The sequence below is a fragment of the Saccopteryx bilineata genome, chromosome 1 (genome assembly GCF_036850765.1).
Source record: "Saccopteryx bilineata isolate mSacBil1 chromosome 1, mSacBil1_pri_phased_curated, whole genome shotgun sequence".
Classification (NCBI taxonomy): Eukaryota; Metazoa; Chordata; class Mammalia; order Chiroptera; family Emballonuridae; genus Saccopteryx; species Saccopteryx bilineata.
In genome coordinates, this window is record NC_089490.1 from 366801300 (window position 1) to 366823416 (window position 22117).

The following is a 22117-nucleotide window of genomic DNA, read 5'->3' on the forward strand; positions in this document are numbered from 1 at the left end:
GTGAACCCCAACGCCCATCAGTGAGTCAGTCTCTATGACCAGGGAGAGGCTTTGGTTCAGCGTGGTCAAGCTTGGGGGCAGGTGCTGGGTGTGCCAGGCTTAGACCACCCGGAGTGAACTCCCCGTGGAAGAAGGAGCCCTACAAGGCGAAGGTGGGAAGCGTGCCAGGCCCTCCACACAGCTGTCCACTATAGGAACCCTTGAAGGCAGTGGTTCTCAACCGTTCTGATGCCGTGACCCCGCAATAAAGTTCCTCATGTTGCGGTGACCCCAAACCAAAAAATAATTTTGGTGGCTACTTCATAACTGTAATTTTGCTACAGTTATGATTCGGAATGTAAATACCTGATATGCATTATGTATTTCCGATGGCTTTAGGCGACCCCGCCGGGGTCGCGACCCACAGGTTGAGAACAGCTGCTTTAAGGAAAGCCTTACACTTAGGGGTTCAAACTGCGTCTCATCCGCTGCTGAGTGTGCATTGTCCCTTACCGGGGAGCGTTGCAAGTACTGAGGAGGTAAAAGGAGGGATCCACTGCTGAGACCAGATAAGCTCTGTAGAAACAGTGATGAGATGAGCCGCCTCTGAGGGAACGTGCCGCCCTGTGAAGCAGCCTCATCCGTTGCTGTCGGCCCACCACGTTGTTTTAGCATCTCCGGGGGCTGCCCAGTGTATTGTTCACTGAGACCTGACTCTTTTCCTGAAGTGCTTGAGACTAACAACCACCCTCGGGTGTGAGCTGAGAGATCTGTGAGCTGCAGGTGGTTCGCTTCGGTGGTCCTGGAGGTGGGGCTGACTTGGGCTGCTCTGAAGTGAACTTGTCTGCAGAGCAGTCACTCCCAGGGGGTTTGTAGCAAAAGGTCGAAACAGCAACCCAGATGCAGAGGGAGGTGTCCTAGCAGGTTCCCCCTCATTGTTATTAAGTTTAGACTAGAGACCCGGTGCTCCATACTCTGCATGGAGGTCTGAGCCGCATCGGCTCCCTTAAACTCAGTACCAGGAAAGTCTTAGCCTGTACCTAGAACGTGGGTCACTGGGGAAACTTCACCGTGGTCATTCTGGAACAGTCACTGCCTTTAGGGGCTGTTCTTGGTTGCAGGAGGATTAAAACAAAGCATATAAATGCCTTATGGGGGCACTATTTTGTATAATAATTATGTGGAAAGAAGGTGGGATTTTTAAAACAATAAATCTTTTTCAGTTAATATTTTTCTTGCATGTACTGCCTTCCTTCCTTCCTTCCTTCCTTCCTTCCTTCCTTCCTTCCTTCCTTCCCTTCCTCCCTCCTTCCCTCCCTTTCTTTCTTTCTTCCTTAAAAATATTTTTTTTTCATTGATTGGTAGGGAGGAGGGGAAGAGAGAGAGAAGCATCAACTCGTTTCACTTAGTTGTTCCCTTTAGTTGTGTACCCATTGATAGCTTCTTGTATATACTGGCTTTCTTGAGGTGAGTTTTTAACAGAATTACCTTAGGTTCTGAACAAGTAACCTTGGATGGACCCTCTCTCGGGCGTGAGACTGAGAACCTAGCTCTTGTAAAGCCAGCGGCCCTGACGAATGGAGCTGTCCCCAGTAGGAAAGGGGAAGCTGAGTTTCTTCCTGATAGTGTTCAGGCTCGGAGGGAGGTAGCGTTCCAGCCCCGCCCAGGTCTGCCAGGATTCCATCCCCCAAATGGTCCTCTTCTGCTTGTGCTTACTCTAAAGATAAAAGTGTTATTACCTTCATGGTACCTCTGAGTGTGGGAAGCAGGGGCACCTGCTGGCACGCAGGGGAGGACAGGGTGAGGGAAGAACCCTCGGATGCGGGCAGACGTGGGAGATTCGGGTTTGGGTTGGGCAGACGCCATCGGTCTGGCAAATCCAGACAGACAAGCAGCGCCCAGAGTCTTGGGAATCTTACAAGGACAGATGAGGACCAGGGCCCAGATCTGAGAGGTGAGGGGAAGCCAGCAGCAGCTCCTTCTCAGCCTCCCATGCAGCAGGGGCTGTGGGTGAGCAGGCTGCTGGGAGAGGGGCGGCCGCAGGCCCCCGCAGGCCCCGCCGGGCGAGCACAGAGCTCTCCCCGTCTCGCCCTTGTCGTCCCCGCCGCCTCCGCCGGGCAAGCTCAGAGCTCTCCCTGTCTCGCCCCCGCCGGGCGAGCTCAGAGCCCTCCCCGTCTCTCGAACGCAGGGCTCGCAGAACACAGCCTGGACTCGCTGGCCTTCGAGACTCTGATCCCCAAGCCTGTGCTGCAGCGCTACGTGTCCCTGCTGGTGGAACACCGGCGGATCATCCTCTCCGGCCCCAGCGGCACCGGGAAGACCTACCTGGCCAACCGGCTCTCGGAGTACCTGGTGCTTCGGGAGGGACGGGAGCTGACAGATGGGGTCGTCGCCACCTTCAACGTGGACCACAAGTCCAGCAAGGTGAGGGGGGCTTTCGGAAGCTGCTGCCCAGCCAGGGGTCACTCTCTGGCCCTTTCAGAGCTGTGGATGTCACCCCCCCCATGCTGATGGGACAGCAGCGTTTTCTATACGCCCGCCTTTGGTGATTATAAGAGCCCAGTGGGAAGGTCAGAATGTGGCCGGCAGAAAGTGAGGCTTTGACCCCAAACTTCCCACTAAGAACTTCCATCTGTACGTTGATCTCATTTCTTACTTCCCCGCTATGAGCCGCATGCTCAGTGCTAACAGTTCTTTGAGCATGTGTCAGATGTGTCAACTGTAGTTTACCAAGAATTTATCACTTGCTGTTGTTTTTCCAGAATGAAACCCTTTTCTTGGAACGAGAGTAACAACAGCTCACACTGACAGTCTGTTTGCCCCGTGATAGTAAGCTGGCCACCTCCCAGGTCACAGCCGTCCACCGTTAAGGGAATAGTTGCTGCTATCCCCATCCCACAGAGGGGGAAACTGAGTCTGGAGGCAGATGGTACTGAGAAGTGGGCTGGAGCTCAAGTTTAACCTTGGACTCTGAGCCAGCAAAGAGGGTTGACCCTTCTTCACAGGGAGCCGTGGAAACATTCGGGTGGTTGGGCCTCGTCCTGCCCGGAACTGGGAGGGGTCTTCTCACACCAGGTTGTTATCCTCGTAGTGGATTAATTGTTAATTCCCTCTGGGTGGCCCTCTGCAAAGGGGCAGAGAGTCAAGGGTGAAATGGAAATGACTCTGCCACCTTAGGAATCACCTGGCATCCCTGAAGATGGGCATTCCTAGACCCCATTCCCAGGTGATCTGTTTCAGTAGGTATGTGGGCCAGGAACCTATGCCATTCACACATTTCCCAAGTGACTTCAATGTGTGGACAGGACCAGAGAGAAGGGGCCCGTGGGCAGCAGCCCCTGAAGGTCGAGTGAGAGAAGGCCCCTTGGTGGTACCTTGCCCAGGGGACAACTCACCACCTGTGCCCACAGGCCTGAGCGAGGAGGGGGTCCTAGGAGCCCTCCCTGTCCTTCTAAGGCTGAGGCCCAGAACCCAGGAGAGAGGGGTTAAAGGAAGGAAAACTCACTAGGAACTTCAGAAGTTGGGCTTTTCTGTCGCTAGCACACCGCACTTAGACTGGAGGTGCGTGCGTCTGGGAGGAGGCAGCTAGTGTGCCGGGCAGTCTGGGAGGAGGAGCACCCTGAAGAGGCACCGGGTCTGCATCCAGGCCCGTCGCCTGACGTGGATGCGCCTCGTTTTCCCCCTCTGTAAAAGGGAGCTAGCCATGGGGCCTGCCCCAGAGGGTGGCGGTGGGCTGCAGAAGCCCCTGTATAAGACCCAGAGAGCTGTGCCCAGCTCCAGGTCCCGCCAGCTGTCGTGATGGTGCTATTACCAGCCGGTCGCCCAGGGTTCTCCGGCCAGTTCCTGACTCACCACGTCAGCCTTTCCCCCTGCTGCACCGTTATTCCTTCTCTCCTTCCCTGGCGCACAGGCCTTGCCTCCGCCCCCCCCCCCCACGCTGGCCTGTGTTCTCGCCCAGCTACAGCCGATCTCACAGTTAGTTGTTCTTCACAGTTCACCTCAACCAGACTCCCAAGGCCCCTGTGCGTGGGGGCCCCTCCACCTGCACTGTTGGCCGTCCATCTGCCACAGAGCTAATCAGCCGGACTTACGGGGGCTCTGCTGTATTGATTTACCGAGGGCCTCCGTGTAAACGGCTCTCAGGCAGTAGGTGCTGTGAGAGAGCACCTTATGCAGAACTCAGGTATCATACTTAGCAGTAAGGTACCGGCCTTCCAGAGCTTCCTGGGAGGTTGGCATAATAAAAAATAGCCAAGAAAAAATGGCAACAGTTCACAGAGAATTGGTGGAGCAGGGAGCTGGGCCAGGCCTGGGCTCCCTCCGTGGCGCTGCGCTCTCGCCCTGGGCTGAAGGCTTTCTGTTACCTGGTGAACGCCGGACGGCAGGACCCGGCCGTCCCCACCCCCCGTGCCCGTACGCTGGCCCGGGCGAAGTGACGTCCCCGAGCATGTGCCTCTTCATCGGGCGCGTTCACCCCCTTGTCCTTCCCGGCCTCTGCAGGAGTTGCGCCAGTACCTGTCCCACCTCGCCGACCAGTGCGCCAGCGAGAACAGCGCTGCGGACATGCCTGTCGTCATCATCCTGGACAACCTGCACCACGTCAGCTCGCTGGGCGAGATCTTCAACGGGCTGCTCAACTGCAAGGACCAGAAATGGTAAAGGCCAGCTCCGGGCCCCCTGGTCCCCGGGAGAACAGCTACACGTGACGTGTGCTGTCAGGGAGCTGTGCTAGCTCATGGCCGTGGTCAGCATGGTGGGCGGAAGGCAGCCAGCCATCGGCCTAGACACAGACGCCACAGGCCTGGACACGAGTGCCCATCCTCGAGCCTGGCTCTGACTCACGGAGCGCCCTCTCCCTCGGGTCCCCGTCCTCGAGCCCGGCTCTGACTCACGGAGCGCCCTCTCCCTCGGGTCCCCGTCCTCGGGCCCGGCTCTGACCCACGGAGCGCCCTCTCCCTCGCGTCCCCGTCCTCGGGCCCGGCTCTGACCCACGGAGCGCCCTCTCCCTCGCGTCCCCGTCCTCGGGCCCGGCTCTGACCCACGGAGCGCCCTCTCCCTCGCGTCCCCGTCCTCGGGCCCGGCTCTGACCCACGGAGCGCCCTGTCCCTCGCGTCCCCGTCCTCGGGCCCCGCTCTGACCCACGGAGCGCCCTCTCCCTCGTGTCCCCGTCCTCGAGCCTGGCTCTGACCCACGGAGCGCCCTGTCCCCTCTCCCTCGTGTCCCCGTCCTCGAGCCTGGCTCTGACCCACGGAGCGCCCTCTCCCTCGCGTCCCCGTCCTCGGGCCCGGCTCTGACCCACGGAGCGCCCTCTCCCTCGCGTCCCCGTCCTCGGGCCCGGCTCTGACCCACGGAGCGCCCTCTCCCTCGTGTCCCCGTCTCCGGGCCTGGCTCTGACCCATGGAGCGCCCTCTCCCTTGTGTCCCCGTCCTCGGGCCCGGCTCTGACCCACGGAGCGCCCTGTCCCTCGTGTCCCCGTCCTCAGGCCTGGCTCTGACCCACGGAGCGCCCTGTCCCTCGTGTCCCCGTCCTCGAGCCCAGCTCTGACTCATGGAGCGCCCTCTCCCTCGTGTCCCCACAGCCCGTACATCATCGGCACGATGAACCAGGCCACCTCCTCCACTCCCAACCTGCAGCTTCACCACAACTTCAGGTAAGACGTCCCTTTCGGAATTCCTGTTCTGTGCCGGGTGTTGTGGTGAGCATTTTTCCCACCTTAACTCTGAAGTCTCACCACAGCCTCGAGTAGTTAAATTTCTCATTCTCAGCTTATAAATGGGGGGACTGACTGGGAGAATTAGGTGACTCGCGTGAGGTCACACAGTCGGTTCATGGAAGAGCTGAGACTGGAACCCAGGTCTCTTTGACTCTAAGTCCTGGGGTGGTGGCATCAGGGGGGGTCCAGGGGGGGTGGTATCGGGGGGGGGGTGGCATCAGGGGGTGGTGCAGGCGGGGTCTGTCGCATGCCTCTGTCCTCTGCACATCTCCAGTGGGCGTGTCTCTCTGGCCCAAGCGAGCAAGAGCAGTGAAAGCTCTTGGTGTCTGAACGTCCCCCCAGAGCCGAGTCTGTGGGCCTCTGAGTTCCCGCACTGTGTCCCTGCGCCCCAGCACTGTAGGGAGTCTCCCCTGGGTGTGCGGGAAGGGCTGCTCCACGCTGCTTGCCTTGCCAGTCGCTAAACGCCCTTTGCCAGCTCTGACTCCCACTGACCCCTCCGCCCCCACCCCCTGCTGGGCCCTCAGAGAAGGGCGAGGAGCCTTGTCCAGGGCAGGGACCCCTGGCTCCTTTTCGCCGGCCTCCTTGTAGGCATCTCTGAGGGAGAGCTACTGAAAGGGGGCCTGAGCTGTCGTTGCCAGAGAAACGGGGGCTCCTCCCAGAGGACCGTGGCTGACCTGCACCCAGGCCGCCCCTGTCCTGTCCTGTCCTGTCCATGCTTTCTGCAGATATGCCTCAAGTCCTTCTCTCCCCTCCTCCTTCCCACATCACTGCCCCATCGCCTCCCAGGGCCTGTCCAACCGTTTTCTAACGGGCATGCCCGCCAGCAGAGGGCCCTCGTCCTCTCTCGGCGTCCTGGAATTCAGATCCAATCATAAGCCCTCGTGCTTCAAGTCCTTCAGGGGTTCCCCTTTGCCTTCGGAATGAACTCCAGACTCCTTGGGTTTGCAGGTCAAGCCTAAAGTGTGGTTACGCTGGACCCCAAACACCACACACTGTTGTTTCTCACGTCTCTGCAAATGCTACAGCAGGAAGCTCTCCCCCCACCCCGCCCCCTGCTCCTGCCTTTCCTTCTGGGGCTGTTCCATTCATTCTTCTAGTCTCAGTCCAGACGTCCTTTCCTCTGAGGAGCCTTCCTGATTCCCCAGGCGTCATCGTGCCTCATTCCTCTGTTTGCTGATCTGCTTCCGCCACAGGACTGAGCTCCCAGGGAACAGGGACGGGCGTGTCTTAGTCTTTGTAGCTGCATGGCCCAGCACAGGTCCTGATGCCAGCCCAAGAGGCAGTGTGCGCCGTGGTTAGAGCTCAGACTTTGGAGCTGCACTGTCTTAGTTCTAATCTTAGCTCTTCTATTAACTACCTGTTTGATCTTGAACAAGTTAGGTAACCTGTTTGTGCCTTAGCATTTCTATCTGTAAAACGAGGATGGTGATTATAGATGTCACAGGGGTGCATGAGGAATTGTGAGTTAGTATGCTGCAGCATTTGCTCAGTGAATCCTATTTTAGTATTAGCATATGCACTGTCCATCTAGTTCTAACGTGCTTTGAATATTGAGATTGGCCCCCCATTTTTATCTGTCATACTCATTGCAAAGCGTTCCTGACTTCCCGCAGGTGGGTGCTTTGTGCCAACCACACGGAGCCCGTGAAGGGTTTCCTCGGCCGCTTCCTGCGGCGGAAGCTCATGGAGACGGAGATCAGCGGGCGGGTGCGGAACGTGGAGCTGGTGAAGATCATCGACTGGATTCCCAAGGTCTGGCATCACCTGAACCGCTTCCTGGAGGCTCACAGCTCCTCGGACGTCACCATCGGTGAGTGGGAAGCCAGGCCAGAGGTAGATGGGCAGGCTGCGTAGCGGGAGGTCCTGAGCTCAGGTCTCCTCAGAGCATGTCCTGGGGCCCTGGACAGGGCAGCACTGTGCAGGCACAAGCCAGCTGGACTCGGTTCTGTTTGTGCGGATAGAGAAGGAGGCAGAGGGACAGTCACAGCCCAACCCCAGACCACCTCGCCCACATCCCTGAGCTGTGTGTCTCTGCCCCTCCTGCCCTGTCTGTCTGGTGCGCTGGGCTGATCAGCGACAGACGCGTCCCATCTGGGACTGCTCAGAGACTGCCCGCTCAGCGAGGAGCCCACCCCAGGGCTCCCCACGTGCAACCCATGCTGTGGGGCTTGCTCGGCTCTGAAAGTAAAATGTTACCAACATTCCTGCAGCTTATTTCTGTTGCCCTTATCCGTACGCAGATATTTTGTGCAGGTGCCACCGTGGTTCACCTAGAGTATGTCCTTTCCTTTCCCACCTCACGTTGTCTCGTGAGCATTTGTGCTGCTACTCCGGTTTTTTGTATTTATTTTTAAAGGCTGAAAAAAATCAAATGTGGGTATGTCATCATTCGCTTAAACATTTCTCTCCTCTTGGGCATACAGTGTGTTTACATTTTCAGAAGCAGCGTTGATACAACGAACATCTTCCTCCTTAAGCCTTTCCTCTCTTTTGGGTGATTTCCTGGGGGAGAGGGGTCTGATGGTGGGGTTATAGCGGCCAAGTGTCCTGCTCTGTGCCCACCGCTGGGCCCTTGGAATTTCTGCTGTCACTCAGAAAATCCAGGGTCCCTCCTGCGAGGGACGCTTGGACCGTGGCTTCTCCTGACCCCCCCCCCCAGTCCAGCCGTGACTGATTTCATCGTGGTCCCCAGGTCCACGGCTCTTCCTGTCGTGCCCCCTCGACGTGGATGGCTCCAGGGTGTGGTTCACCGACCTGTGGAACTACTCGATTATCCCCTACCTCCTGGAAGCCGTCAGGGAAGGACTCCAGGTGAGAAGCACAGTACCTGCCGGCCTCCTCAAAATTGGGGATCGGGGAGACTGTTCTAGTGACCAGATGTGTTGGCTTTATCTCCTCCTTCAGGATTCTGACTGACATGAGGTGACAGCCCCTTGCCTGTGAGGCCATCAGTCTAGCATACTATAAGGACACACTTGGCTATAAATCCTGGCTCTGCCACTTGTTAGCTGTGTGACCCCAGGCAAGTCGTTTAGCCTCTCTGTGCCATGGTGCCCTCATCAATAGAGAAGAAGAATAGTACTCTGCCACAAAGAATGTAGCAAGGGTTCAACAAAATCCTGGCTGTAGTACTCTCAGCATAGTGAGTGCAGAGAAATGGAAGCAAACACGCGAGTAGCACTTCACAGTCCACAGTGGTGGGTCTGTAATGTGCAGCAGCACGGACAGTCCGCAGAGGCGTTCAGGACAGCAAGGACTTGAAAGGGCCAGAAACCAGGGACACGCCACCCTCTCCTGAGACTCCTGTGCGGCCGGGAAAGCCATCCCGTCCTTGTGCTGTGAGGTCACCTAAGAACACTTTCCAGAGCATGGGAGCAACCAGGGGAGGCAGCTTGAGTTAGCATTTTACCCGGCTGCTGAGAAATGAGCCACCCTGCCTCAAACCTGTGACTCATCACCCTGATGAGCCCAGGAGACCCCATAGAATCTGCTGGTTTACAAGGAAACCTGGTGTGCTCTTCGGCCTCTGGATTGGAAGGGAAGTGGGCCAGCATTCTTCTGAGAGCCTGCCACTAGCCAGGCGCTGTGCTGGGAGCCTGCCGTGCGGGTCTTGTATGGTTTTAACAGCTCTGTGTACACCTGACAGACGAGACCAAGGCTCACGGGAGCGTCAGCCCTTCCCCAGGCTCACCCAGGGGGATGTGAGGAGCCAGCGTCGGAGCCCTGGTCTGTCTGGCTGGCTCCTCGGTTACTTCCATGACTTCCAGCCATCCTAAGGGACCCCCTAACTCCACCCAGAAGCCTCCGGTTGTTCGGGGAACTAAGTATTGTGGTTCCTGAGGTGGAATTCTCCATAGATGTCATTTGACAAAAGGATTCTTCTATTTTTTTAAAAAAAAAAGTTTAAAACTCCTTACTCTTCTTTCTTCTTGTCACCCTGATTCCATGCTCACTATGTGCTGAGCACCACGAGGGGTCATGTACTCCTCACCTGACCCTGCTAGGTGAGCAGAGTGGCCATGAGGGCAGCACCTGTCACAGAGAAGGTAAAGCCCTTGGCCGAGGTTATCAGCAGAAGCCCGAGAATTGACTCTGACGGGGCAGCCTGTGGCAGGGTGGGGTGCACACACAGACCCTGCTGAGATCAAGCCCGTCATTGACCTCTAGACAGCCCCTCCACCAGACTCCTCTCCAAGAGGAATTGTGGCGTCGCCCCCTAGTGGATACCAGATACCTCTGCAAGTTTTGACTCTGGAGTCTTTTCCCAATTAGAATGTATGCGGGGTGTTGGGGATGTGACTGCTTGGAGGCTCTTCCTGAACACGGGCCTTGATTCCTCCCTGTGTGATAGACACGTGCGTCCCGCAGTCAGAAGGCTCACAGCGGCCCAGGTTTTATTTTCTACTGTGTCTGCTCTCTGTCCCTGACCCTGTCGGGATGCCAGGCTCATCCCTGCCGTGGGGAGAGTGAATGTCCTATTTGTCTGTCTACGCAGCTGTCTCTGCCGCTCCTTAGAGCTGCCGCGGGGCTCTGCACCGGGGCCAGGGAGCGTCACGATGTTTCTTTTACTTGCCACGGTCCTTACCCAGCCATTTATCATCTGGACTTGAACACGTCCAGCGGCAAGTGGGGAGGCTTGTAAAAACATTTCCTGTTCTTGCTGATGGTGTCCGCATTTGCCTGCTGCACATGTGTCTGACGAGTCCGTCCTCGGGCTGTTCCCCTTGGGAGCTGTCATTGGAAACTCTTGCCAAAGTGTCTCGTCTGCAGCACAACTCAGAAGGCCTTCAGTCCCCTGGTGGAGGGAAGGCACGGGGAGCTCTCTCAGATGACCCATCCTGTTCCGAGACCCTGGGCAAGGTTCCCTTCTTTGCTCTGAAAACTGTGGACTAGAAGACTTTTTTCAGGCTGGCTTTGGTGGAGCCCAAAAGCTTAGACTCTTCAGTGGTGGGGTCAGGAGAGAAGAGCAGATATTTGAGAACCACTGGGCCGGACTCTCCGGTCTACGGACTGAGTGACTTCCGGTGTCCAGCCCCTGTTGTCCTGCAGCCCCGAGTGTCTCCTCCAGGCTGGGGGTGGAGACAGAGGCAGTCGTTGTCAGAAACAAGGCTGTGGCACAGCCTCACCCGTGTGAAGTCTGGCTCGGGAAAAGCAGCCCAGTTCCATGGGGAAGGCCGTTAGCGGGAGGAGCTTCTAAAAAGTGTAGGAAGGTTCCTGATCTGGAACAGCCTTCTTCAGTTTAAAGATCAGCAAATGTGGGTGCCCCCTTTCTCCCTGACAGGCATGCGTGTGCACATGCACGCACTACCATCACATAATCCTGTCTGAGAGGCACCACGGCCACATGGTCAGGAAGCCTTAGCTGCAGACCGGGCCAGAGTGCTGGACGGGAGGGTGCTGGGGTCTGAGAAAACGGTGAGGTCACAGGACATGCGTATGTCTTGAGTGGAGGGGGAGGCAGCCGCTGGTGAAGAGAGAGAGTCATGCCCCCATCTGTAGTGTGGGCAGGGTGGGCGGCTGCCGGACAGAACTCATCCGCGAAGGTCAGAGGAGGCTCAGGCGGTCATGAGACAGCGGCAGGGACGGCAAGCCCAGCCCTGGTTGACATGTGCTCCTCTGGAACCAGCTGGGAGGGAAACAGGGGAAGCTGGGGTCCGAGGTTCGAATCCAGCTCTGCTCCATAGCCTTTCCCAACTGGGTCTTCTCATTAGACTCCAATCTCCCTGTCTGGTCAATGATGGGGGAGTCTTGGGTGACCCCAGCTCCTTCCAGCTGAGGCAGCCTGTGACTTGGAAAGACATGGTGTTGTCAGAGCTCAGCTCTGCTCTGTTGTCTGCACCTTGGATCTTTGGACCTCATGGTCCGCGGCAGAGGGGGTGCCTTTCAGAGTCAGCAAGTGACTGCCCTGGGCGGGCACACCTTGTCCTGGCTGCCGGCCTGGCTGCCGGCCTGTCCGCCCGCGTCCTCTCAGGCTGCAGTGGCGCATGGAGTTAGACGTGAACGCCAGTTCTGCCCCTTCTCCTCCCTGCGCCCATCTCCTCATCTGGGAAACGTGGGTAGTAACTTCATCCTGGAGCCACGGAGCAGTCAAGCATGGTGGTGGTGGTGGAGGCGGGGTGGAGAGGAAAGCTGAGACCACCCCCAGCCCCACACACACAGAACCTCCCCTCGGGAAGAGGTGCGGCCTGCGGCCTTGTTCTTACAGCATGGGTCTGTTTTTTTGAAATTGCCAGTGAAAGTCACTACAGTCCTTTTATCACTGAGGCTTAAGGAAAGGAGCGTGGAGGCATGGTAGTGCTCTTATAAAATTAAGTGATCGTATGATGTTCTGTTTTAAGAGCAACTTAGTTCTTATGGACAATTTTGAGAAATACATGGGGAGCGGGGAGAAACACCACCACATATAACCTGTTCACAGCTTGCTGTTTTGAAAGTGACCAGTGCCCCTTACAGAGGGACTCCAAGAGTCAGACCCTCTCCAAGAAATGGGGTTTTAATCAAAACAGGGCCATTTGTGACTTCTGCCTGTGGTGTTGCTGGCCGGCACCCCATCTGGACGGGAGCACTTCTTCGGGTGGGTGCATGCAGGAGGCGCTGAAGCTGACCCGTGGGCAGCCGGCCGGCACCTCTCTGTAGCGTCACGTTTAGGGACGTCATGGGGGTGGTTTGAAATTAGCCGCAGTGGGACTGCTTATGCCACAGGAGTGGCAAATGCTTCAGCTCAGGGGGTGAGGGTCCCCCAAGAGACCACTGTGCAGGTTGGAGCCGCAAGGCTCCGCGTTTAGGGAACGTGGTGCGTCAGTGGCGGAGCTGAGATGGGAGGCCAGGTCTGCCTGACCCTCCCCGGGGCTGGTGTTCCTACCCTGGGCCATGCCGCCTTCAGTCTTAGCACGTCAAGCTCTCTGTGCCTTGGCCAACTCCCTTAGGACAGCATTCTGGAAGGGGAGTTACACTGTCGGGGGAGGCCTGATGCTGAGACTGGGCATTGTTCAGAAAGCTGCCAGCTCAGGGCCGCAGTAAAGGCCTCAGCCCCCTTCCTAACCATTCCTTCTTTGCCTCCTTTTAGCTCTATGGAAGGCGGGCCCCCTGGGAAGATCCTGCCAAGTGGGTGATGGACACCTATCCTTGGGTGGCCAGCCCTCAACAGCATGAGTGGCCTCCCCTGCTGCAGCTCCGGCCCGAGGATGTCGGCTTCGACGGCTACTCCATGCCTCGGGAGGGCTCAGCAAGCAAGCAGCTGCCCCCCAGTGATGCTGAAGGAGACCCGCTGGTGAGTCCTCAGCTCCCAGGGCGGCTCTGGCCCCGAGCACGTCCTGCGCGCTGGGCCTGAAGCCAGGCCTGCTGGGAGCGCAGAGGTGACCGAGCTGCGGCCTTGCTTTGAGGGTCTGGGCCCGTCTTAAGCTTAGGGACACTTTTGTTGCCAATATTTTCTTCAGTGGTTTTAGTTTTTCTCTAAATCTTGAACCCCTCTGAAGCCGTTTGTGATTGCTGGTCAAAGATAATAATTTGATGTTTCCTCTAAGTGTCCCTAGATCTATTGTCCCCACACCACTCCTTTACCTCTGATTTCAGTGCCACCTTTGTCTCTTAAAGAATGGTTTTTTGTTTCTTTTTGTTTTGTTTGTTTTTTTTTTTTTTTGTATTTTTCTGAAGCTAGAAACAGGGAGAGACAGCCAGACAGACTCCCGCATGCGCCCGACCTGGATCCACCCGGCACGCCCACCAGGGGCGAAGCTCTGCCCACCAGGGGGCGATGCTCTGCCCCTCCGGGGCATCACTCTGCCTTGACCAGAGCCACTCTAGCGCCTGGGGCAGAGGCCAAGGAGCCATCCCCAGCGCCCGGGCCATCTTTGCTCCAATGGAGCCTTGGCTGCGGGAGGGGAAGAGAGAGACAGAGAGGAAGGACGGGGGAGTGGAGAAGCAAATGGGCGCTTCTCCTATGTGCCCTGGCCAGGAATCAAACCCGGGTCCCCCGCACGCCAGGCCAACGCTCTACCGCTGAGCCAACCAGCCAGGGCCTCAGTGCCACCTTTGTGATGCACTGTCCTGCTCCAGTGAAATCTCCCACTAGTTCCTGAGCGGAGGTAGAGCCCAGTGATCAGGCAGACAGTCTGAGGTTGGCAGGCAGAGTGGCCTGAGCATGGCTCCCACGGCCAGTGAGGAGAGTTAAGTCTTTAACGTGGTCTGAGCTGCTGATTTCCTGTGCCTTTGTGAAAGTAACAAAGATTCTTCTCCAAGAAGAACCTGAGCCAGGGATGTTCACACAGTAATTGTAGTGAAGTAAGTTCTCACTTAGCATCATCAATACATTCTGTGACTCTTAAGTGAAAGCAGATGTCATAAAACCATGTGTTTCAGTCACCATAGGCTAATTGATACAAATAAGAATTAAGGTCCTAGGGCATCTCATCGCTATTATAATGAAAGGATGTTATTTGAGGACCTGCTGTGCTCTCTGCTGATCTGAGACACCTATAGTCGTACTGCAAAATTAGACCCGACAAAGCAAAAGCCCCACAAAATGCAGTGCAAGCAAATAGACCAGAATCTCCACAGCTAAATACTATTGTCTCGCCTTACACTGAGCCCTGAGCTCCTTGACAGCTAAGGCCAAAGAAAAAACACATTAGGAAATATTACTCACATTGTCTAGAGAAAGAAAATGTTCATGAGGTGCTGGCCAGTTTGCTCGGTGATAGAGTGTTGGCCTGGTGTATAGAAGTCCCAGGTTCGATTCCTAGTCAGGGCACACAGGAGAAGCAACCATCTGCTACTCCACCGCTTCCCCTCCTCCTCCCTTCTCTCTTCTCTCTCTCTCTCTCCCCCTCCTGCAGCCATGGCTCAATTGGTTTGAACAAGTTGGCCCCAGGCGCTAAGGATGGCTCCATGGCCTTACCTCAGGTGCTAAAATAGCTCGATTGCCAAGCAACAGAGCAGTGGCTCCAGATGGGCAAAGCATTGCACCCTAGTGGGCGTGCCAGGTGAAACCCAGCTGGATTGCATGTAGGAGTCTGTCTGCCTGCCTCCCCACTTCTCAATAAAAATAAAAAAAAGGAAAGAAAATGTTCATAAGAGATGCAGCAAGATTAGAAGACAACCAACTTGCTGTAACGAATTGATTTGCCAGGTTTAAAAACTAACAAGTACCGTGGCCGGTTGGCTCAATGGTAGAGGATCGGCCTGGCGTGCAGGAGTCCCGGGTTCGATTCCCGGCCAGGGCACACAGGAGAAGCGCCCACCTGCTTCTCCACCCCTCCCCCTCTCCTTCTTCTCTGTCTCTCTCTTCTCCTCCTGCAGCCGAGGCTCCATTGGAGCAAAGTTGGCCGGGGCGCTGAGGATGGCTCTGTGGCCTCTGCCTCGGGCGCCAAAATGCCTCTGGTTGCAACAGAGCAACGTCCCGGATGGGTAGAGCATCGCCCCCTGGTGGGCATGCCAGGTGGATCCCAGTCGGGCGCATGCGGGAGTCAGTCTGACTACCTCCCGGTTTCCAACTTCAGAAAAATACAAAAAAAAACCCAAACAAAAAAAAACTAACAAGTGGTGCTTTGGGTTGTCTGCCATCCTCCTGGCTGATGGGATGGGGCTGTGGTCCTAGTGAGACTTTTCTTAACAGAAGCTATATTTTAAACGGATTTACTATTTGTGTTACTGTGCATAAACTAAATTGCCGTGTTTATAATGGTTTCACAGAGGAAAGGATCAAACTTCAGAAAGCCATATCTTACGTTAACCAAAGCTAAAATCAGAGTCATGGAGCTAGTCTCATGGGGTCGGGTCCAAGCTTAGGAGGGCTTACCTAAAAATAGAACTTCGTATCGCTAGAGGAAGAATGGCTGGCTTGTTCGCAGAAACCCTTGTCTTAACCAGGAATAGCTGGGCCACTGAGCATAGAAGGTGTCTGGGTAAGTCCTGAGGTTCTCAGAACAGGTACACAGAGTGCCCCTCCCAACCCCAGGCTCCCAGAACGAGCTGCCCCGATTCACCAAGTTAGCTATGTGGTGTCTCTCCCAAGACCGTGCTCCCTGTCCGGGGCCATCGGTCTCTTGTAACAACTCTCTTGTTTCCTCGTTTCTCTCTCATGAGATGAGGCCTTCTAGAGGACAGGGCTTGCTTGTTTGGACTCCAGACCGCCTATGGGGACTGCACCGGGAATGTTGAGGGGTGACTAAGTCATCCCAGCTGCAAAGGGTTGTCCTCTGCACTTCGGCTCCACCCTCTCCATCATGACTGTGGATGCCAGCTGCTGGTGCTTCTGTGGCCGAGCTCGCCCCCGGAAACCGCTGAGTGTCCGAGGGGCAGCTGGCTGTCATGCCCTACAGCACCAGGTCGTGGTCTTACCTCAGAGAGACCCTATCTCCTTAACTTCTTTGTGAGACAGAATAGAAAATAGATACGCACACACCCCTTATAAATAAAATAAAAGTCGTTTTTAGTTCCCCGTCTCCACTCCCAAACAAATAACAGTAGAGACGATCTGTCACGGGAGATTTAAGAGCACTATCTTTAAACTCTTCAAGAAGATGGTGGTAACAATAGCAGCTCACTTTTGTTGAGCACCTACTATGTGCTGGGTCCCATTCGCACATGTCATTTTATTCCCTATTTCAGCCCCAGGGCACAGGGGCTGCTGTTCTCTGCAGTCTGTAGACCAGGACCTGGTGGCTCAGATACACGAGGTGATTTGTCCACGGGCTCCTGGATCGGAGTCCAGGCCTCTTGTTCCTGTGGCTCTGCCTGTCCTGGGGCTGCCCTGGCCCCCTCCCTGTGAAGGCCTTCCCAGGAGGGGAGCACGGACCGGCACGGTGCTTATCGAAGGGGGTGCCCTGTGCTGATGGATGCGTTCCAGAAACGGGGGTGCTTGACCGGCTTTCCTCAGGCTCAGGGAAGGTATGCCCCTCCCAAATAACAATAAGTATCTCACTTACAAGGAACTTTGTATTTCATTTTTTGTGCTCTACATATATTAGATCAATCTACACCATAATGTTATAGGGCAGGTACAATTGATTCTTCACTTTTACCAATGGAGAAACTGAGGCACAAAGAGGTTAAGTCACTTGTCCGAGGTCATGCAGCTAGTAAGGGGTGGATCGGGGATTTGAACCCCGGCAGCCGGGCCCAGAGCCCACGCTCTTGTCCACTGCCTCCGTGTGGGCTGCAGTGCCAAGGTGAGTCTGGAGGAGGAGCGTGCAGGAGGCCGGGGGCGGGCGGCGGACTGGGCAGGAAGGTGCTCACGCTCTTCGCTCTTTTCAGATGAACATGCTTATGAGGCTGCAGGAGGCGGCCAACTACTCCAGCCCCCAGAGCTACGACAGCGACTCCAACAGCAACAGCCATCACGACGACATCCTGGACTCGTCCCTGGAGTCTACTCTGTGACAGGGGCCCGGCCATGGAGCCTGCCCACCTCCTGCTGTCCTTGCTCCGCCCCACCTACGTCCCCTGCACCACCACCCTGCAGGTGCCCGCCTGGGCCAGCCCCGGCGTGGCCAGCGCTGCGGGAACCCCAGGACCCGCGTCCTCCAGCCCTCACCCGGTGCCGGCCTCCCAGGCCAGCCGCCTGGGACTGCTTCCTCCCACAGTCAGCACTGCACTATCTTCGGTTTTATTTTAATTGTTTTTGCCTTGTTGCTGTGACCTCCCTAAGACACTGAAGATACTTTTCGGGAAAGGATCATCGCCAATGAAGTGAAGAGGGTTTAAAACGAAAAAAACCCCATTCGAAGCTCTGAAACCAAGCAGCACCCCGCCACCAGCTGTCCGGGGACAGAGACACTGGAGCGGAGTTGGAAACGTCAACAGCGCGGCTTCCCCTCAGCACGGACCCCGCGGACCGAGGTGGCCACCTCGCCGCTGTCCCAGCCGGCCACAGAGAACTGGTGCTAACGAGGCACAGGCTTCGGCCACACAGCCAACAGCAGAGCTACAACACAGGAAATCCTTAGGGAAAACCAACTCGTGCTTTCTGTTTCGTTTTATCTCCTCTGTGGTGCTCTCCCGACCCGAGAGTACCTTGCCGGTTCCGATTCAGCCGCCCCTTCCAGACCCGTCTGTCTCCACCGAGTCCACGCGCGTGCGCGAGGGAGCGCGCGTGCCGAGCGGATGGCCGCGGCGCAGGCCAGCACGCGTCTGTCTCCTTCCTCTGTAGAGACGAATCAGGTTTTCTTTCGGCAAACACTGTGTACAGTGAGCGTGGGTCTCCTCTGGAGAACTGATGACCCCTTAGAAAATGAGGTTGAGTGTCTCCCTTTCTGACTCTTTGATTTTTGAAGATTTTTTTCCGCCTTCGCCCTCTTGGTCAGAGTCAATCCTTTGATGGAAGTAAGAGCCGCAGGAGTTGAGTTTTGGTTTGGTCCTGCTGAGTTTTGGTTTTCGGTTGTCCATCCTCACAGTTCTGCACACTCGCCGCCTCCCGCTGGGGCAGGGGTGGCCACGTCCCGCCACGCGGACTGGCACCCTGGCCTCCACACGCGGGGGAGCCGGGACCTTGCCTTTCCTTCCCGTCCCGGAGGCTTCGGAACGCACGTCGACACCCGACCTGTGCCAGCCCCAACCTCAGGTGGGGTGGTGAGGTCACCTCGCAAAAGACTTGCACTTTTCTCAGAACCAACGATACGACTCAACAAGGGGGTGGCAGCCGCTCCCTCCCGGAAGCCCCGGCCCGGCCTCCGTCTGGACGAGCCTTGCCTGACCTCTTCGGTGCTGACCTTCCCAAAGCGATGCCTTACTGGTTTTGTACTGACTGTGTTCATTTATGAGTGTCATGCCTGCCTGGGGTCCATTTCTGTTGGGTTTTTTGTTTTTTTTCTTCCCCCATCAGAGCTAACAGGGCTAAAAAGTCATCTACTCATCAGGAGAACTCAAGTTGCTGTGACTTTTTATCTCATCCAAAAGATTCATTTATGTGGGTGTGTGACCATGGGAAAAAGAAAAAAGGGGAAAAAAAGATTCATTTTTTGAGTTCTTATCCGTCTCCAGCAAACACCTCAGCAGACGTTCCCGTGGGTCTGCCTGGCACGGCGACACGCCCTGCGACGGTGTGTCTCCCGCGTACTGGCGCGTGCTTGACACAGTGGCGGGCCCCGGAGTTGTTTGTTTCTGTTTTAGAAGGAGAAGCGTTATTCCACCCATCGGGGAGTCTCTGTTAGTGATCTGGGTTTTTCTTCCGTCTTGTCTTTACATTTCTCTTGCTGAAGGTCCATCTCTATATGTTTCCTCATTACCCACCAGAGCTTGGCTTGAAACTGCCCGCATTACATTGGATGGCACCGTTTTCTTCCTTCTTGAAAGGAAAAAGGGACTTGGTCCCACTGACTGGTGAGTAGAAAACCTCTCGACACTGTCCCTGTTTTAATCTCAGTACACTCAGACTCTATTCCGCTAAGCTTTCCTTTAGTCGTCTTGAGTGTGTGAGTGTGTCTTGCTCTGTTTTGTTTTTCATGAAGTTTTTAAATTTAGTCTGTGACCACAGGCCAAACCCTGAGCCTTCTGGTAGACCTGAAGAGTGGTCCTTCTCAATGTCTGTCCCAGTGATGACCTTACACTCATACTGTGAATTTGGGAGAAGGCAAAATTAGCTTCTCCTCATGGGCCATTTTCCCAGTCAACTTGTGAGTAGACACTTACCAATATTGTTTGGAACTTTTTTTTTTTTTTAAACGACACCCGTCTCTCTCTGTTCTCCCCTCTCCCACAGACTTCCCTCCTATTGGATCCAGGCTCAGAACCAAGACCTCTGTCCCTGGTGCTGCCCAACTAGTGAACAGTGATTCCAAGTAGTTGTAGCCCCTGTATGATTCACAACTCAGTGACCTTCCTAAAGTTTCGGGAAGCAGGGTTGTCTGATATGCACATTTCTTCTCTCGGTCATATTTTACTTGGTTAGTGTCACTCACTTTTAACAAAGTGACTTTGTACTCATTTAGGGCTCTGTCTGAAATGCTTCCATTTTGCCTTTTTCTACAGTTAGGCTAATTTTGAAATATATGAAATTCTATGCAACATTTATGTTGAGTTACCAATGGAAGCCAAAATTTTCTTCCCAAACTGCCAAGAATTACACAGGCCATAAATGAGGTGGGAATACCCTTTAATTTCAGGTTGGGGGTGGGGGGACAAGGAGCAAGATTTGCCTATACCTTGTTGTATCTTGGGAACATTTTTTATTTAATTGTCGATGCTCTAAACTTCAGAATTCTGTATACTCAAATTTGATCATGGTGAATCTACTTCAAAAGACACTAATCCAGCTTTGTGGATATTAGATGGGAGGGAGGTTTGCTGTTTGGATCTAGCTGTTTTCCAGTGGAGCAGTTTATGAAATATGTTCTATAAGATGTACATTTTCTCATTGTAACATAGAAATTGTAAATAACTGATTAAAGTGCTGCATTTTGATGAATTTTTTCTAGCCATTTTTAAAGAGAAAACTAGGAATTGAGTATTTTGTGTACGGTATGTTCCCACCGTCCCTCCCCTCCCCTGCCCCGCCCCTCTCTCCCCTCCTTTTCTCCCTATTTAATTTTCATTTGTCATGAGGTTTTTGGATTTGCCAATGATCTGCTGGAGATCATGCCCCCCCCTCCCCATCATAGAGAATAAAGCTGATGATTGTACCAGTCTTAAATTATTCATGATTCAATAAAATTGATGCTTATTTATTCAGATTTGTGGTTTGGCTTTTCTGTGCTCTAGCAAGTCCTCGTCAGGGTTCAGTTTCATGCCGAGAGGAAGCCGTTCTTTCTTTCTTTTTCTTTTTTCTTTTTTTTTTTCTTTAAGTGAGAGGCAGGGAGGCAGAGACAGACTCCCGCATGCACCCTGACCGGGATCCACCCAGCAACCCCCTACAGGGCAATGCTCTGCCCATCTGGGGCCACTGCTCCGTTGCTCAGCATTTTAATTCCCTCATGTTTGTTACTTCAGTTAACAAACATATAAAGTAAAGAGAAAAAGTGCCAAACAACCAGGGGGTGGCAAGCTGTCACTGGAAATATCTTAAATAACAGTTTTATTGTTGTCAGGTATTAATATTTTTCCATTAATATTTTAAAACTGTTACCTAGTTTTGTGTACCTCTTTTATCGTTCTTATTTAAGTATTAAATGCATGAGGTAATAAACTACCTTTGGGTATATCATTTTTTTTATACTAACAGCGGTCATTAGGGCAGAGAACTGGCTGTTACAATCCTTTGCCTCGCGCCGCTAGCCCGAGCCACGTGCTGCCGAGAGGACTCCGCTGCAGAGAGCACGGTGGGGCGAGAGGACGTCGCCACCGAGCATTCACCTCGGGTTTTTTACTTTAATTTTTTTTATACATCTTTATTTATTTATTTTTTTGTATTTTTCTGAAGCTGAAAACGGGGAGAGACAGTCAGACAGACTCCCGCATGCGCCCGACTGGGATCCACCCGGCACGCCCACCAGGGGCCATGCTCTGCCCACCAGGGGGCGATGCTCTGCCCCTCCGGGGGGTCGCTCTGCAGCGACCAGAGCCACTCTAGCGCCTGGGGCAGAGGCCAAGGAGCCATCCCCAGCGCCCGGGCCATCTTTGCTCCAATGGAGCCTTGGCTGTGGGAGGGGAAGAGAGACAGAGAGGAAGGAGGGCGGGAGTGGAGAAGCAAATGGGCGCTTCTCCTGTGTGCCCTGGCCGGGAATCGAACCCGGGTCCCCCATACACCAGGCCGACGCTCTACCGCTGAGTCAACCGGCCAGGGCCATCTTTATTTTTTTTTTAAGGCATTCACTTCTAACAGCAGCAACCCAAATCTTCAAAACCTGGTTTGCAGCGAGGCCTGTGCGCTCCCCGTGAGATGGACCCTGCGCGGCGGGCTCAGCCGCCGACGGGTGAGCGGCGTCCCTCATCGCAGCGCACAGTGGCCCCGCGGGGAGAGGAGGGTCCAGGTGTTCAGCACAGGCAGTTTCTCGTGCCTGTCAAAAAAAGGGGGGTTTGTACAATGGTTTGATAAGATATCCTGAATTTCCAAGATTCCCTGTACTGATTCCTACCCTGTTGCTACACAGTATATTCTGGTGATATCTAGGAAAAATGATCCACACAGCTCAAGGGCATGATAGGCTGGAGGACTTTTAGAAAAGAAGGGAAGAAAGGGAACCGCATGTAAGTACTTACTGTGTGGCAGACACGGTGCTGAGAATGTCACCTTGTCACACGCAGTCACAGCACCTCTAAGAGGTGGCTATCCTCTCCGGTTTACAGGGCAGAAACGGCAGTGACTGATGTTAAACAATTTTCATGGTAGGAACAGACTTCACGGTTCACCTGATTCTAAAGCTCATGCCCTTCCTGCCCCACGATGCTTCTACCGTCTCCTTAGGGAGGACGTGGAGGAGGGAACTGCACATCCCTTCTGCACTAGTTGTGTGAGTAATTATCCCAGAAACTCAGCAGCTTGAAGCAACATTT

At 54.8% G+C, this 22117-nt stretch overlaps 1 protein-coding gene across 7 annotated transcripts in view; it reads left to right on the forward strand.

The window, feature by feature from the left end:
• The window catches only part of NAV2 (neuron navigator 2), a 405016-nt gene extending 384660 nt beyond the window's left edge, over positions 1–20356 (forward strand). For all 7 annotated transcript variants that reach the window (XM_066251118.1, XM_066251119.1, XM_066251121.1 and 4 more), the window contains 7 exons: positions 2168–2403; positions 4480–4634; positions 5558–5629; positions 7306–7502; positions 8385–8503; positions 12759–12962; positions 16946–20356. In XM_066251118.1, the coding sequence (XP_066107215.1) occupies positions 2168–2403; positions 4480–4634; positions 5558–5629; positions 7306–7502; positions 8385–8503; positions 12759–12962; positions 16946–17071 (1109 nt within the window). In that variant the 3' untranslated portion in view covers positions 17072–20356. The remainder of the gene's footprint in view (positions 1–2167; positions 2404–4479; positions 4635–5557; positions 5630–7305; positions 7503–8384; positions 8504–12758; positions 12963–16945) is intronic.
• Positions 20357–22117: the final 1761 nt, after the last annotated feature.